This window comes from Polyodon spathula, chromosome 1, assembly GCF_017654505.1.
Source record: "Polyodon spathula isolate WHYD16114869_AA chromosome 1, ASM1765450v1, whole genome shotgun sequence".
Taxonomy (NCBI): domain Eukaryota; kingdom Metazoa; phylum Chordata; class Actinopteri; order Acipenseriformes; family Polyodontidae; genus Polyodon; species Polyodon spathula.
In genome coordinates this window covers 91,991,682-92,004,342 of record NC_054534.1, presented here as the reverse complement: position 1 = coordinate 92,004,342, position 12,661 = coordinate 91,991,682, and the positions used below count along the sequence as shown (strand labels likewise).

Below are 12,661 nucleotides of genomic sequence, written 5' to 3'. Positions count from 1 at the left end.
TGTGAATTCTGAATGCAGTTTACACATTAAAAACTGTCGACGAGCTTTGTTTTGGTTCTTTCATCTCGACCAAAAAAAACACAATCCTTATACTGTATTTAAATAGACCAAAAACTGAACTAAACATTATTGGTTAAAACTTTTAGAATTTGTGTATTAAGGTTATGAAAATCAAACACATAACAGTGCATGTGAGTCTGTAAAAATATGTAAAATGTCAGAGAGGGTCTTTTTAAAAGGATAATAGTATTAATATCAACCATTAATCAACATATACTGATTAATCATATTACTGCCATCCTAAACTGTATAGAACTGATGAATCTTGTTTCACAGTAATTTTAATGTATGTAGTAAAGTTGGTCAGTAAGCACCAGCTGGATTAATATACAATAAATAGAGGCAATATTTAAACAACACTTAAAAATACAGTAGGCTATATCTATAGTTTTCTACAGTAGAACATATATATGTTACTGATTCAAACAGGGATTAGTTTGGCATTTCTACTACAATGGGTATATGATATACACCCTTTGAACCTCTTGCATGTACAATGAATTCCAGAAAAGCTGAATGGTAGGTTGATGCTACCCTATTAGGCTAGTAAGTCAGGATAGCCAGGCCAACCTCTACAAGGTCCCTTTGAAACTTCACAAGGGCCACAAAGAGCTAGGAATACAGAATTGAATTACATTTTAACCTTATTTGTTATTAGTATTTCAGTGCAAAATGATTGGAGATGGTGAAAGAGCTGTGTGCAGATGGGAGGTTGATGGATTTTACTATCCAGGTACATGACACACTACACACCACAGCATATTTTATTAATTGTATTAATTTATTTCAAACTGGACCCTCTCACTTACTGAAGTAAACCACAATAAATACAGTGCTGTAATCATATTAAAATCATGTGAACTGCAAAATTACTGTGTAAATTTACCTTTGAATTTTGCCGCGTTCTGTAGACAGATATTTTCTATAAAAACATGTCAGATCATAGGTTTATTTGTAAAAGAAAAAATACTTTCTTCGTGAGTATAAATACAATTTGTGAAGAAAGTACAATTTGCTGGGGTATTCATGTTTTTCTTTTATTACACTGGTCAGTCAGGTGAGATCTGTATGTATTGTTTCCCATAATGTTGCAAAACTCTTATTTTACATACAATTTCAACTGAATATACTGTACTAACAATTAAAAAATATGAGAAACAGCTTTTACATGAAATAGAGCCACTCAACTTAAAATGATAACATGATTTAGTGAATTTGTTTTGTAGCAACGGTAACAGCTCTAAACCAACATGAAGTGTCTGTCTGCTTCGACATGGGAGTCAAGCAAGATACAGCAGTGTGCTTTGTCATTCCAGAGAGCATGTGTCATCCATCTTCTCGTCTCAAGGCTGGTATTCATTTTATAACCAAAAAAACTTGTCTGTTTACATTTCCTTTACCAGTGGATTGCATTTAATTAGCATTCTGTTAATGCATTATAAAGTATAGTATATGTATATATTGAATATATAACTGTGCTGAAAATTAACACCAATCTGTAATTTCCTGAAGGTTGGTGATTTTGTGCTTGTAAAAAAGATCTTTGGGAAAAGACTGCAACACGTGTGTTTCATCCCTGGGTTTACTGTTGGAAAGAAATTCAAAAGTGCATCATCAGTCCTGTACCCTGTTATGACATACAATTACAAAAAGGTACTGTTATCTAAAACAATACATTTTAATACACTCTTAATAAAAATGAATATACTGCACTATGATTTCTGTTGGCTGACTCTTTCTGCTATTATTTTCAGTACCATGTGACTCGCAGTGACATCATTAAAATCAGTCAGAAATCATACAGATTTATTCTGAAACAGAAGAATGAAGCTCAAAAGCTGGATCATGAAATGTAAGATGACAGTGATGGTATGGCTTACAGTCACCTACTATGTTATTGATACAAAAATGGGTTATTTATTTAATCTTGGAGTAATAGGCCTACTCCTCAAGCAATTAAGCTGAAAATGTCATTTACAGATCAGGATCTTTCATTTCTTCTGTAAGATTGAAAGACTCACCCCTGTATCTACTGTACAGCTGTAGGGGAAGAAAAAAAACAAAAAAACATGACGTTACCACAAATTAAGAAGTTTCAAGTTATAAATTTTTGCCAATAATGTTTAAATTCTCAACTGTAGTTAACTTTTCTTTCTTAAAAAAACTACAGGATGTTTGGACCAACACAATATATAGACAGACACGAGAATACAGCAAATAAAGGGAAAGTGGAGCATGAAGATGACTCTGAATTCAATGTTTACCCATCAGACAGGGATGAAAACGTGTCTCAGATGTCACAGAGAACGTCTTTATCTGGTTAGTAAATTGGATTGCATGGAGATATTTTTGTATATAGCGAAGAATGGAAATTAATACAAAAAATGAAGACAAAAAACGAGCAAGAACTGTTTTTAATTATTAAAGTCTTTTTTATAAACATTTATTCATTTAAACAGTCCTTTGAAAAATAATAATAAAAAGACAATAACCCTCTAAACAAGTAGCTAAATGTTTGCATTAAATCTCCCTCTTGAGGCTAATGAATTAATAATGCAAACATCAGCATAGGAACCTTATTTACCTCTCAACTAGAGAGCTTGCTCTTCAGTTGAATGATAAGACTTTGAACCATATAGTTTATGGTTTGTGTCCAGCCATGCAGTTCAATGGGCTGAGATCCTAATGTATTACAGGTTTCTTGAACTATATATAAACAAGATATATATTTCTTTCATTTTTAGGTTCTATTTATAGTATTGGTAGTTCACCGGATTATAAAACAAGTTATGTTCCAACCCCCTTACCCTCACCACCATCTTCACCTCCTCCTACACAAGATGCACCCACAGGATGTGAGCCACGTGACCCTGAAGACTCTAAAGCTGAGATAAGGGTACTGCCCCATCTATTCAGAATAGTTGAAATGATTTAGGATTTAGCCAAGGTACACCAGGGCTAATATCTATAATCTAAAAAAAAAAACCCTAAGCTTAGCTCTTGATAGTAAATGAGATATGGCTGCAAAATGATATAGCAATAAAACTATTTACTAAGCAATGAGGAGAAAGCTCAACTGTTAATTCAACACATTCAAAATGTTGAAGTTTTTTTTTACTTCCTGCTTAAGTTCTTTCACTGATTAATGTTTTTTGATTTTGCATGTAGTTTAAAAAATTAAAAGTAGAGTATGTCACATCTTGATGCAACGGTAAATATTAAATTAGTATCAAACAGTTATTGTAACATTTTACATTGTACATTTGGAAGGGTGGACAGAGGTACTGACTACTGTTGTTGTCAATTACTGTTTAAAATAATAATGCATTTTGTGGGAATTATGGCAGTTCATTTACTCCCGAAGATAATGATTGTTTTTCATATTTATGGATGACCTACGTATGATGACTCAACAGAACTATCTGCTAAACGTGTTAGAAGAACAGAAGAAACTAGTGGAAGCACAGAAAGAAGTGCTTCACAGACTTGACCAAGAAACCAGTCTCTGCCAAGCAGGTCAGACTTGTTGAGATGTCAGATGGCTAGAAACTAATGAATGATGCTTTTTGTGCCTAATTACATCTTAGCACCCTCTTTTAAATAGGGTGAATATTTCTATTGCATTTGAAGATGTCACTATCATCAGAGACGTCACTGATATATGTTGTCATGAACCTTCTACATTGAAATTCTAAAGAAAGGCTCAAAATTTCAAATCTATTTCCACGTTATGTTTGTTCCACTCAATGCCTTTGAAAACTCTCCTTCTGTAAGCATACTTTATTTACTTAAATGTATGTTGTAAGTCATATTAGTTACTTCAGGATTGTGTGTCATCGCTGCCATTCCACCAGGTAATATCTCTGTATGTATTAAATAAATAAAATAAAATAAAAATAAAAGGATATGTTTAATATTTGCACAGGTCTGACTTTGGATCAACATACATTTCCATTTAGTCCTGGGATGCAAGTTCTGGTACAAAACCCTGAAGATGGCTGGTATTTAAAAGGTACATATAGGATGTATGCTTTGAATAAGTGTCTATAGTGGTCTTAAAGAGACACTTATTATGGGAATGTATTATCAGAGTTATCTTCTCTAATGCATTGTTGTGGTTTTAATTCACCTCATATTCTCTTTCAGTTATCACATCTTAGCTCCTTTTTAAAAAACATTTAAAAAGCATTATTAAAAAAGAAAGGGACCATGACTGTATTGTTGATAAAATTGTATATAATAGCCTGCCTTACTGGAATCTGAAAATTGGAAAATAATGATAAATTCCCTTTGAGAATGTTTCCAATGGCTAACTTTAATAGGATTATGGAGAATTACAGAGAGCTGACATTGCAGTATGGGAGAAAAGATTAGAACTGGCCCAATAAGAATAATCCATGCTGTTACACTGCTATGCACTCAAGGTTACCCTGCTTAGAGAAGGGGAACCATTAGAAACACAGACGAAGATAAAGCTGATGGGGGTGTAAGGATCTCATATAAATGCTAGGGGATGCTTTTGAGAAACCTGCTAAACAGTCTTTGCAGCCCAATGGTCTGTGAATGACATGAAATACTGGGCCCTATTAACAAAGCTTTAAAGAATGTGTTCTTTTATGAATAAAATACAGATTGATATTCACAAACTGCCCTGTTGATGGCTTCTAGTATCAGTCTATAACTTTTTAATTGTTATGAAATTGTATTTTATTTCTAGAAAGGACTTTGAAAAAAGAAACCTACTTTGGCTAAGATTTATTTTGGTTAGTTAATATATAACATATGTATGTATGTACTTATTTAAACTCTGCTTATCAGTTCTGTGAGTTGTGTATTTATAAACTATAAAAAAGTGCTGTTTTTAAAAATACCCATTTCACTAATAGTTCGGAATCATTAGTCAAAACACCATTTTGTGCTTTACAAGTCACCGGGGGTTGACAACTTGTCTGTACACAAACACGCATATCTGTGGCAAGAGTTATCAATGTCCGTGACAGTGAATACGTCTAAGACACACACACACACACACACACACACACCTAATTATATAGAACTTACATTTAGTTTGTCTGTGGCCAAGATGTTGTTTTTTTTTGTTTTAAATGTCCGTCACCACTCGACATATGTAGTCACTATACACTGTAGTATGCAAATGTATTACCATTGTTATCCTTTATATACCTCCTGCACGAAAAACCTCAGGGTTTGAGACTTTAAATTTTCTGTCAGAAATTAGTGATATAGAACAATAAGCACCAGTGTGAAAATGTTAGTCCACTTTGTGCATTTTACCATTGGTGGCTATCAGTTCCTTTTCACATACTATTTCAAATTAATCGCATGTGTGACCTATTAAAGTCATCAATTAAATTAGACAATCTTTAAGTTGTATTTTAACAATTTTCAAAGATTTTCAGTTTCAATGGTTTGATTTCATATGCACAACAAATCATAACTACAGAAGCAAAGGGGTGTTCTAATAAATTTGCACATTACTGTAAACTATTTAGCTGCTAAGTTACTGAAATAGCTAGTAACAGGTAATAAACAAAAACAAACAAAGTAAATAAAGCATTAAGTTTCTGTATTTCTGTACACAAATGTGTAGTCATTTTAATCCTTTGAACGCCGGTCATAAATGCATATATGTTGTCTTACATTATTTGTGAATTACCATTCCAATTATCAATTACCAAGGAAAGCCTTTCACAAAAACATACATTTTTTTTAGGTGTACTACATACAGTATGCAGTATAATTTGGAATACCCTAACCAGACACAATCTAGATTGTTAATGGTGGATTGAATTGTTCTCATTCTGAGACTTCCATAACATTAAACATTCCCATAAGTAATACAAAAAAAAAAAAAAAAAAAAAAGTCCTTATTCCAAGCTGTGATCAGTTGGAATAATGAGATCAGTGCTCACAGAACTCTTCTGTTCATACCTGTGATAAGGTATCGCCACTAATTGACAGTTACAGAGTTGGGGGAGGGGGTGTTATATTAACAATATCAGCAGCTGTGGCCTAACTTTTCTTATGCTTTTTGTCAAGACACAGAACAATATTAGTAAGAATCTATTAGCTGAAACATGTTTCGGTCCGGTAAAATTGTCTACAGATCAACAAAAAAGAAAAACATATATTTCAACTAATAAATAGGCAGTTTTCTGTTTTAATAGTTATATGCCTAAAGAGTTTGAGAGAGGTTAAACAGTGTTTTGAAGCCATCTTTTGAAAAAGTTTATTTGCAAAATTTCTCCAAAACAGGATTTTTTAGAAAGTAGAATCACAATATAACGCTTGTGATGAGGTGACCCCGTGGTGCAATATATCTTGTAATAAACACAGGTAGGAGACTTCAATTGCAGTACAACAACACTTGTGGTGTTCTTTATTCCGTTCACAAATGTTGTAATAAAACAAAATAAACTAATCAAAAAGCTTATCTTCCTTAGAAGGTGCTAGCTATACTTTAACAAAACCATGAATGTGTTCAAGTTCACACAGAACATAAACAGCCACACAGACTACAGATAACCTCTTTACAATTGGTATGGTGGTATCTTAAACAACAGGTCTGTTTCATTAATTTCTCTCTCTCTCTCTCTCTCTCTCTCTCTCTCTCTCTCTCTCTCTCTCTCTCTCTCTCTCTCTCTCTCTCTCTCTCTCCTTATGTACTCCTTCCCTGATGAGTTCATCCGGTCCCTTTTTAAAGGGCTCACAATCACCCCAATTGTCGACACCTGTCAAAACAATTAAACAATTAGGCCATCTAAGCTGGTCACAAAACCCAAGGCCTTCTGGGCATGGGAGTTGTCTTTCCGACTACCCCTCCAGAGGAAGGATGGTGAAGTACAGAGCATAAGGCTCTCTGCATTCTCAGGCTTACATAGCAGACCTTACTGACTTTATTACAATATCTTTATAATTGAATCCATTGGATTTGTTGTATGTTGTAGGAATCATCATCAGTGAATTCAAGCATGGTGACTATTTGGTGGAATGTAATGACAATACAACCATAAAAACATCCCGAGTGCATATAGAAATGGGCCAAAAGGAAGAAAATAATATAAAGGTAAGCTACTTCAGGGAAGGTGTCTTTCAGAATAAAAACAAATTGGTTGAAACCCATCCACTGTACAGTACAGGAAAATATGTACTGTTTGATATTGTAGACCAGTGTGGTGTGAACATTATTTTACTTAACATGTTGTTATAAGCTTGCTAAAGCCTGTTTTGTTTTTAGCTTCCAGACCACGTTGGTCCTCACACATTTTTTGCATTCATAAATTGACAGAAAGTTTCTCTCCATTTCAGGAATGGGATCATGTGCTTTGTCTCTATCCCAGGGGTACTGGAAGATATTGCCCTGCAGTTGTGCTCAAAGTCATTTCACAGACAGAAGCTCAGGTATATATATATATATATGTCAGCTACACACTGTTTATGTGTATTGAACACCTGGATTGGTCTCGTTGGCTGAGCTGTAATCCTAAAAAAATGGTCACAGCAATAGTGCTGTTAAAATCTGCATGTACACTGTTCTGTACTGCTTGTTCAACACCTGGTTGTTGATGCCTTTCAGTTGTCACAGACCTCTGGGTAGTTATTTTCTGAGAGGTTTGATGTTGAGTAAAAACAGATGACACTACAGTACTGTGGGGCTTCATATCCCAGTTGCAGCCTGATACAGACAATATAATTAGTTTGGCACCCCTTTCAAACACTTCTATATATGAATTTGGACCAAATTTCACAACACTTGACACACCAAAACACTAAATCATGATGTGTAGACATAATCTAACAGATCCTTATTAATTATGTGATTGTATCCAACAATATTAGTAGCAATAAAGCAGTGTATTCTAGGAAGTGTTTTTCCTGCAGGTTTGGGATTAATAGCATTAATATTTAATGACCAGACAGTCCTAATAGTCCTTGTGACTGTTTTTAAGGTTCTGTTTTATGATAAAACAGAGGGACTTATCCCTCAAGAGGAGATTTATAGAATTGATAACAAACAAATGGAGCGGATCGTGAAAGAAATCACTTCTTATGAGTGTGGAATGTTTGGTCGTACTGTAGTTGCAAGAAAGGACAGCTGTGGAGTGTACAATATAGGTAAGACATTACTATTTTGCATTAAATTGCTGAAGTTCTGTGTAAAGTCGCATGACTTATTTGTACAAAAGTAAGTGTCCCAGAAAAGAAGAAACCAAGTTGTGTTATTCCTTAAATGAATTGTTGTTTTATTACCTGGTGTTGTAGACAGCATTCACCATTACACAATCCATCACTGAGCTTATTAATGGGTACATTTTGGGCCAAATGGACAAGAGGCAACTCTGTATAACCAATACAGTCATGCACTTCCTGTTAAGTATTTTGGAGGTGCAGGGACATCAGTAAAGTTAATTGCAAAGGTCCTCAGCCTGAGAACTGGCAATTGTCCAGTCACTTTCAGGCTAAAATCTTTTCTTACGCCCCAGATTGCTGAATTGGTTTAAGAAAAGGAATAGTCTTTAATACATTTTTTCTTTTCTTACTTCAGGTAAGATTATCAGGAGTGACTGGCATGGCCCACGATATCATCTAAAATGGACAGATGGATCACAATCTGTACAGGAAGCAGTCCATATCTTTGGTTGGTTTTCTCAACAACATGAATTAAAACCAGGGAGCCATGTTCTGGCTCTGGCCAGTGCCGAACCGACATCTTTCACTTACCTACCTGGAGTGGTCATTGACAGGGGTGAGAGGTTACTTGTCCAGTTTTGCAATGGTAAAAGGTATGTATAAAGTAGACTAAGAAAAAGTAACTTTTATGATTTTTTTACTAAATGTTGAGCCTAATGACTATAGGGGTCTATTTTAATAAATCAAACAGCCTAATAATACTAAAATGTCCAAAGGTGCTATACCTCTTTCCAGTGTATTATTTTATTGTCTTTAATGAAAAGTTGCCTGCATATTTTACCCTTTAGTATTTAGTTCTGCCACTGCTTAGATCATTAAAATTCCTGTACACCCCAGACATGCTAATCAAAATATACTGGATTAAAATGTTTATTTAGAGAAGCAAAATATGCATTGCATTAATGTTTAGCCAAAACTTAAATCATAAGTCAAACTGATTACAGCTTTTTAGACTCAAACTCAAGTTATGGAATTATTGTTGAACACTACATATTTTAAATCTCAAAAGTAGAAAAACAACGAGTGCCTTTGACTTTCACAGTTTTGGGTAGCATTTGCTCTTGTTCTATGTATTTGTGGCTGGAACTTTAATTATCTATTAAGAAATGACCTTATTAAAGCTCCAGCCACATTCCATGGATGGTGTATTTAACCCCATCCACACCAATTACACTTTAAGAGACCAGCCTTTCGCCAGTCTCAAATAATAAATACAATGACAGATGGCTTTCATCCACCCGCACACAAATACAATATAATACACAATAATAATAAATAATAATAATAATAATAATAATAATAATAATAATAATAAAAATAATAATAATAATAATAATAATAATAATACATAAATATGCACAAGGGGAGGGCACCCCGTCACACTACCGTAGCTCAAAAGCTATCTCCATATCAACCACTGCTCCTTGTTGTCTTGTTAACTTCCGAATTCAGTAACTGTACCTTCACATCACAATTTTCAGCCTATGCATCTCTAACCCTCCATTTCCTCAGTAGTTTTAGTACACATTCTATATAACGAGTTGGCACAAACATATGAGGACATTACATTGGTGATAAAAGTAACTGTTTGCTTGTTTTTTGTGTTTATTTTGGTTTTAGATCTTTTCTGAACAACACCAAGCTTTGCTACTGGCTATCTGAAGACTATTACAAATCCTCTGTTGATTTTTACAAAAGAAAGCAACAGAAAATCCTTTGAGATCTCAATAGTTCCTGTAAACTACACTGTTATATTGAATTGTATTTATTTTTGAAGAATTTGAAAGCAAAAATGATTGTACATGAAATCTGTTTGAAATAGTATAAAAATTTGTATTAGAAACATAACTGTTTTTTCTGATGGATGTATCAACCAGCCTTCTTTATCTTGGGTTCTGGGACCCAAGGACCCCATACAATATTGCAGTTGTGTGATTATTGTTAGAATTTATGGATTTGTTGTCTTGTCTTGTGGATTTTTTGTCTTCAGCACAATTTGTCAACACATTTTATGTATAATAGCATATCATTAGATATTTCATTTACCATAATTATTTTGGCATGGCTTGAACACTCAGAGCTCTTCAGCTTTACTGTGCAGTTCGCTTACCCAGACTGCACAAGATGATATCTGTTAAACAATTAGATAAACTTTGCTGCACATGGCATATTAAGTTATATAACTGGTCATGTTATCTTGTTGTTTCATGATTCAATAACTGTTGAATTTCCAGTTAATTTACTGTTAGGTCATGTTTCATGATCTATAAAACCATTTATAACCCACACTCCCTAAACTAAAGTGTCAACTGACTTCTTTTTTAAATGTGTATCTAAAAATGTAATTTGTTTTATACAGTATACCTTATGATTTAATATGTTATAGTGATAGATGATCATTTTAATTAAACAGCATTATTAAAATTAATGGAAAGCTGTATAAAACATGTAGATTAATTCTACACTGTAACGAATTTGTCACTGTAACTGAATGCGTAAATCCACTATATATATATATATATATATATATATATATATATATATATATATATATATATATATATATATATATATATTTCTCGCTTTGAAAAGACAAACTTTAAAAAGATATGTTTTTACAGCACTGGTGGAGAAAAAGCTGCTGTTACATCCACAACAAGCAAGTAAAGTACAGATGAACATGTATGTAATAAACTTTATAATAATGAAGCCCTGGATGTGACTTCCTCTTCTTTGGCACATACAGCCAGTTAAAATAGCAGTAATAAATCCCATTCATATTTATGAGTCCCTACTCAGGTGAGGGATAACAGTGACTTTGCCACTGTCATTTACATCAGTCCTCAAATCCCCCAATCCTTTCACAGGGTCAAGGAAATCCTTGAACAGTCAATCAGAACCATGCTGAAACCCAGGAACATTATGCTAAATTAGTAACAATTGACAATATTTGGGGTTGATTGTTAATGATCTGGAGGGCTGTGTGATTTTTGTCTGTGACAATGACGTCTGCCTACAATTCTTGCCATTTGGAAATGTTTTTCACATATAAGTCCTTGTATTACTAGGAGCAGTCGATAACATTGATTACTAACATTAGGTAAGTGAATTGTACTCTTTTTCTTTATTGTTTATTGTTCCAGTTGCTATCAATATATTTGTGTATCTAATTTTAAAATGTATTACCACATATTTTTTTCAACTAAGTGTTAAAAATGACTAACACAATTTAAAGCAACATTCATTCAAAATTTGGTTCACCTATTGTTATTATTATTAGACACATTTCAAAAAGTTTTTTTTGTTTTGTTTAATATATATATATATACTATATATAATATATATAAGATAATATAGATCTATATATATTTGGGATATATAATAACTCAGTTTTGGATTTCCATTTATTATACCAGAAAATTGAGACTTCATTTATTATATACCGCCTATAATAAAGTATAATAACCAGATGGCTCTTTGGAAGCTGGACACTAATCTTTAATACATTATCCCAGCACGTAATAATACTCTCCTTTCATATCATACTTTGTACAGCATTATTCCAAAAGACCTTTGTGTTGCAGAAGACAAAGCAACATAAAGAACAATATTTTATTTGACATGCATTCTTTTCAGGTGGTGCCAGTCTTGCTAATAGGGTTCCCACTACTCAAGATTCCATGCTTGCTTGATCTGGGATTTTCTAGGTTGACAATGAATTGCGCTATTCTCTATTCCCTGGGCAAAAGCTGTTTTTACATTTTGAAAGGAGTAATATTGGAAGGAAATACAAAAATGAAATGTTTCTGATTCACAGGTCTAAAACAGTATGGCATACATGTATTCCTAAAGGCAATCCACATTTGTTTTACACTTTTTAGGTCAGTTTTGTTAGTCTAATTTCATAAACATCTTTCAAGAATTGAATGTGCTTTGGCATGTAGGTAAATTGCATTTGAAAGGTAGGTAAATTCCATTTGAAAATACCAGGATTGGTGTTCCACAGTTACCCACTTCATTACCAACATTAGTGGCACTGTAAATTCCAGTCAAGTATAAATAGAACATAGATGGGTTTTCATTACAGTTACTATGGGGGTATCAGCATTTCAAAGAAAATCAAGCTCAAAGAAGTTCAAAGAAACAATTGTTCTGTCTGTATTACCTATTTAAACCAATGTTTAAAATTGGTTTAATTCATTTGTATGCATTGTATTTATGTAAATCTTTGCAATTATTAGCCAATGATGTTAAGCTTTAAGTTAAGTTACCAGGTTATATTGTATAATAAAAACACAGTGTTGGAGAAAGGTTTCTAAAATATACTATGAAAACTGCATGGTACCAGTATTTACATTTTAACCATTTAAAAAATATTACTTAGCTATAT

General features: G+C 33.3%; 2 protein-coding genes across 2 annotated transcripts; both read left to right on the top strand.

Annotated features, from left to right (window-relative positions):
• The first annotated feature begins 742 nt into the window (after window positions 1–742).
• On the top strand, window positions 743–2,995 carry LOC121327011. The gene is made up of 5 exons (XM_041270799.1): window positions 743–793; window positions 1,573–1,713; window positions 1,815–1,912; window positions 2,231–2,379; window positions 2,805–2,995. Exons 1-5 carry the CDS (start codon window positions 743–745, stop codon window positions 2,993–2,995), a joined length of 630 nt encoding a protein of 209 aa, XP_041126733.1.
• Window positions 2,996–3,082: 87 nt separating this feature from the next.
• LOC121300910 lies at window positions 3,083–8,270 on the top strand. The gene is made up of 5 exons (XM_041229934.1): window positions 3,083–3,576; window positions 3,986–4,072; window positions 7,029–7,147; window positions 7,390–7,482; window positions 8,031–8,270. Exons 1-5 carry the CDS (start codon window positions 3,447–3,449, stop codon window positions 8,268–8,270), a joined length of 669 nt encoding a protein of 222 aa, XP_041085868.1. The 5' UTR covers window positions 3,083–3,446.
• Window positions 8,271–12,661: the final 4,391 nt, after the last annotated feature.

What these genes read in the sequence shown, in the direction of transcription:
- LOC121327011 (XM_041270799.1), top strand. Translation starts at nt 743, where the DNA reads ATGGTGAAAGAGCTGTGTGCAGATGGGAGGTTGATGGATTTTACTATC. An exon ending in TGATGGATTTTACTATCCAG is followed by an intron (nt 794 to 1,572) that starts GTACATGACACA and finishes AATTTCCTGAAG; the next exon opens with GTTGGTGATTTTGTGCTTGT. An exon ending in TGACATACAATTACAAAAAG is followed by an intron (nt 1,714 to 1,814) that starts GTACTGTTATCT and finishes TATTATTTTCAG; the next exon opens with TACCATGTGACTCGCAGTGA.
- LOC121300910 (XM_041229934.1), top strand. Translation starts at nt 3,447, where the DNA reads ATGGATGACCTACGTATGATGACTCAACAGAACTATCTGCTAAACGTG. An exon ending in AGATGGCTGGTATTTAAAAG is followed by an intron (nt 4,073 to 7,028) that starts GTACATATAGGA and finishes TGTATGTTGTAG; the next exon opens with GAATCATCATCAGTGAATTC. An exon ending in TTTCACAGACAGAAGCTCAG is followed by an intron (nt 7,483 to 8,030) that starts GTATATATATAT and finishes ACTGTTTTTAAG; the next exon opens with GTTCTGTTTTATGATAAAAC.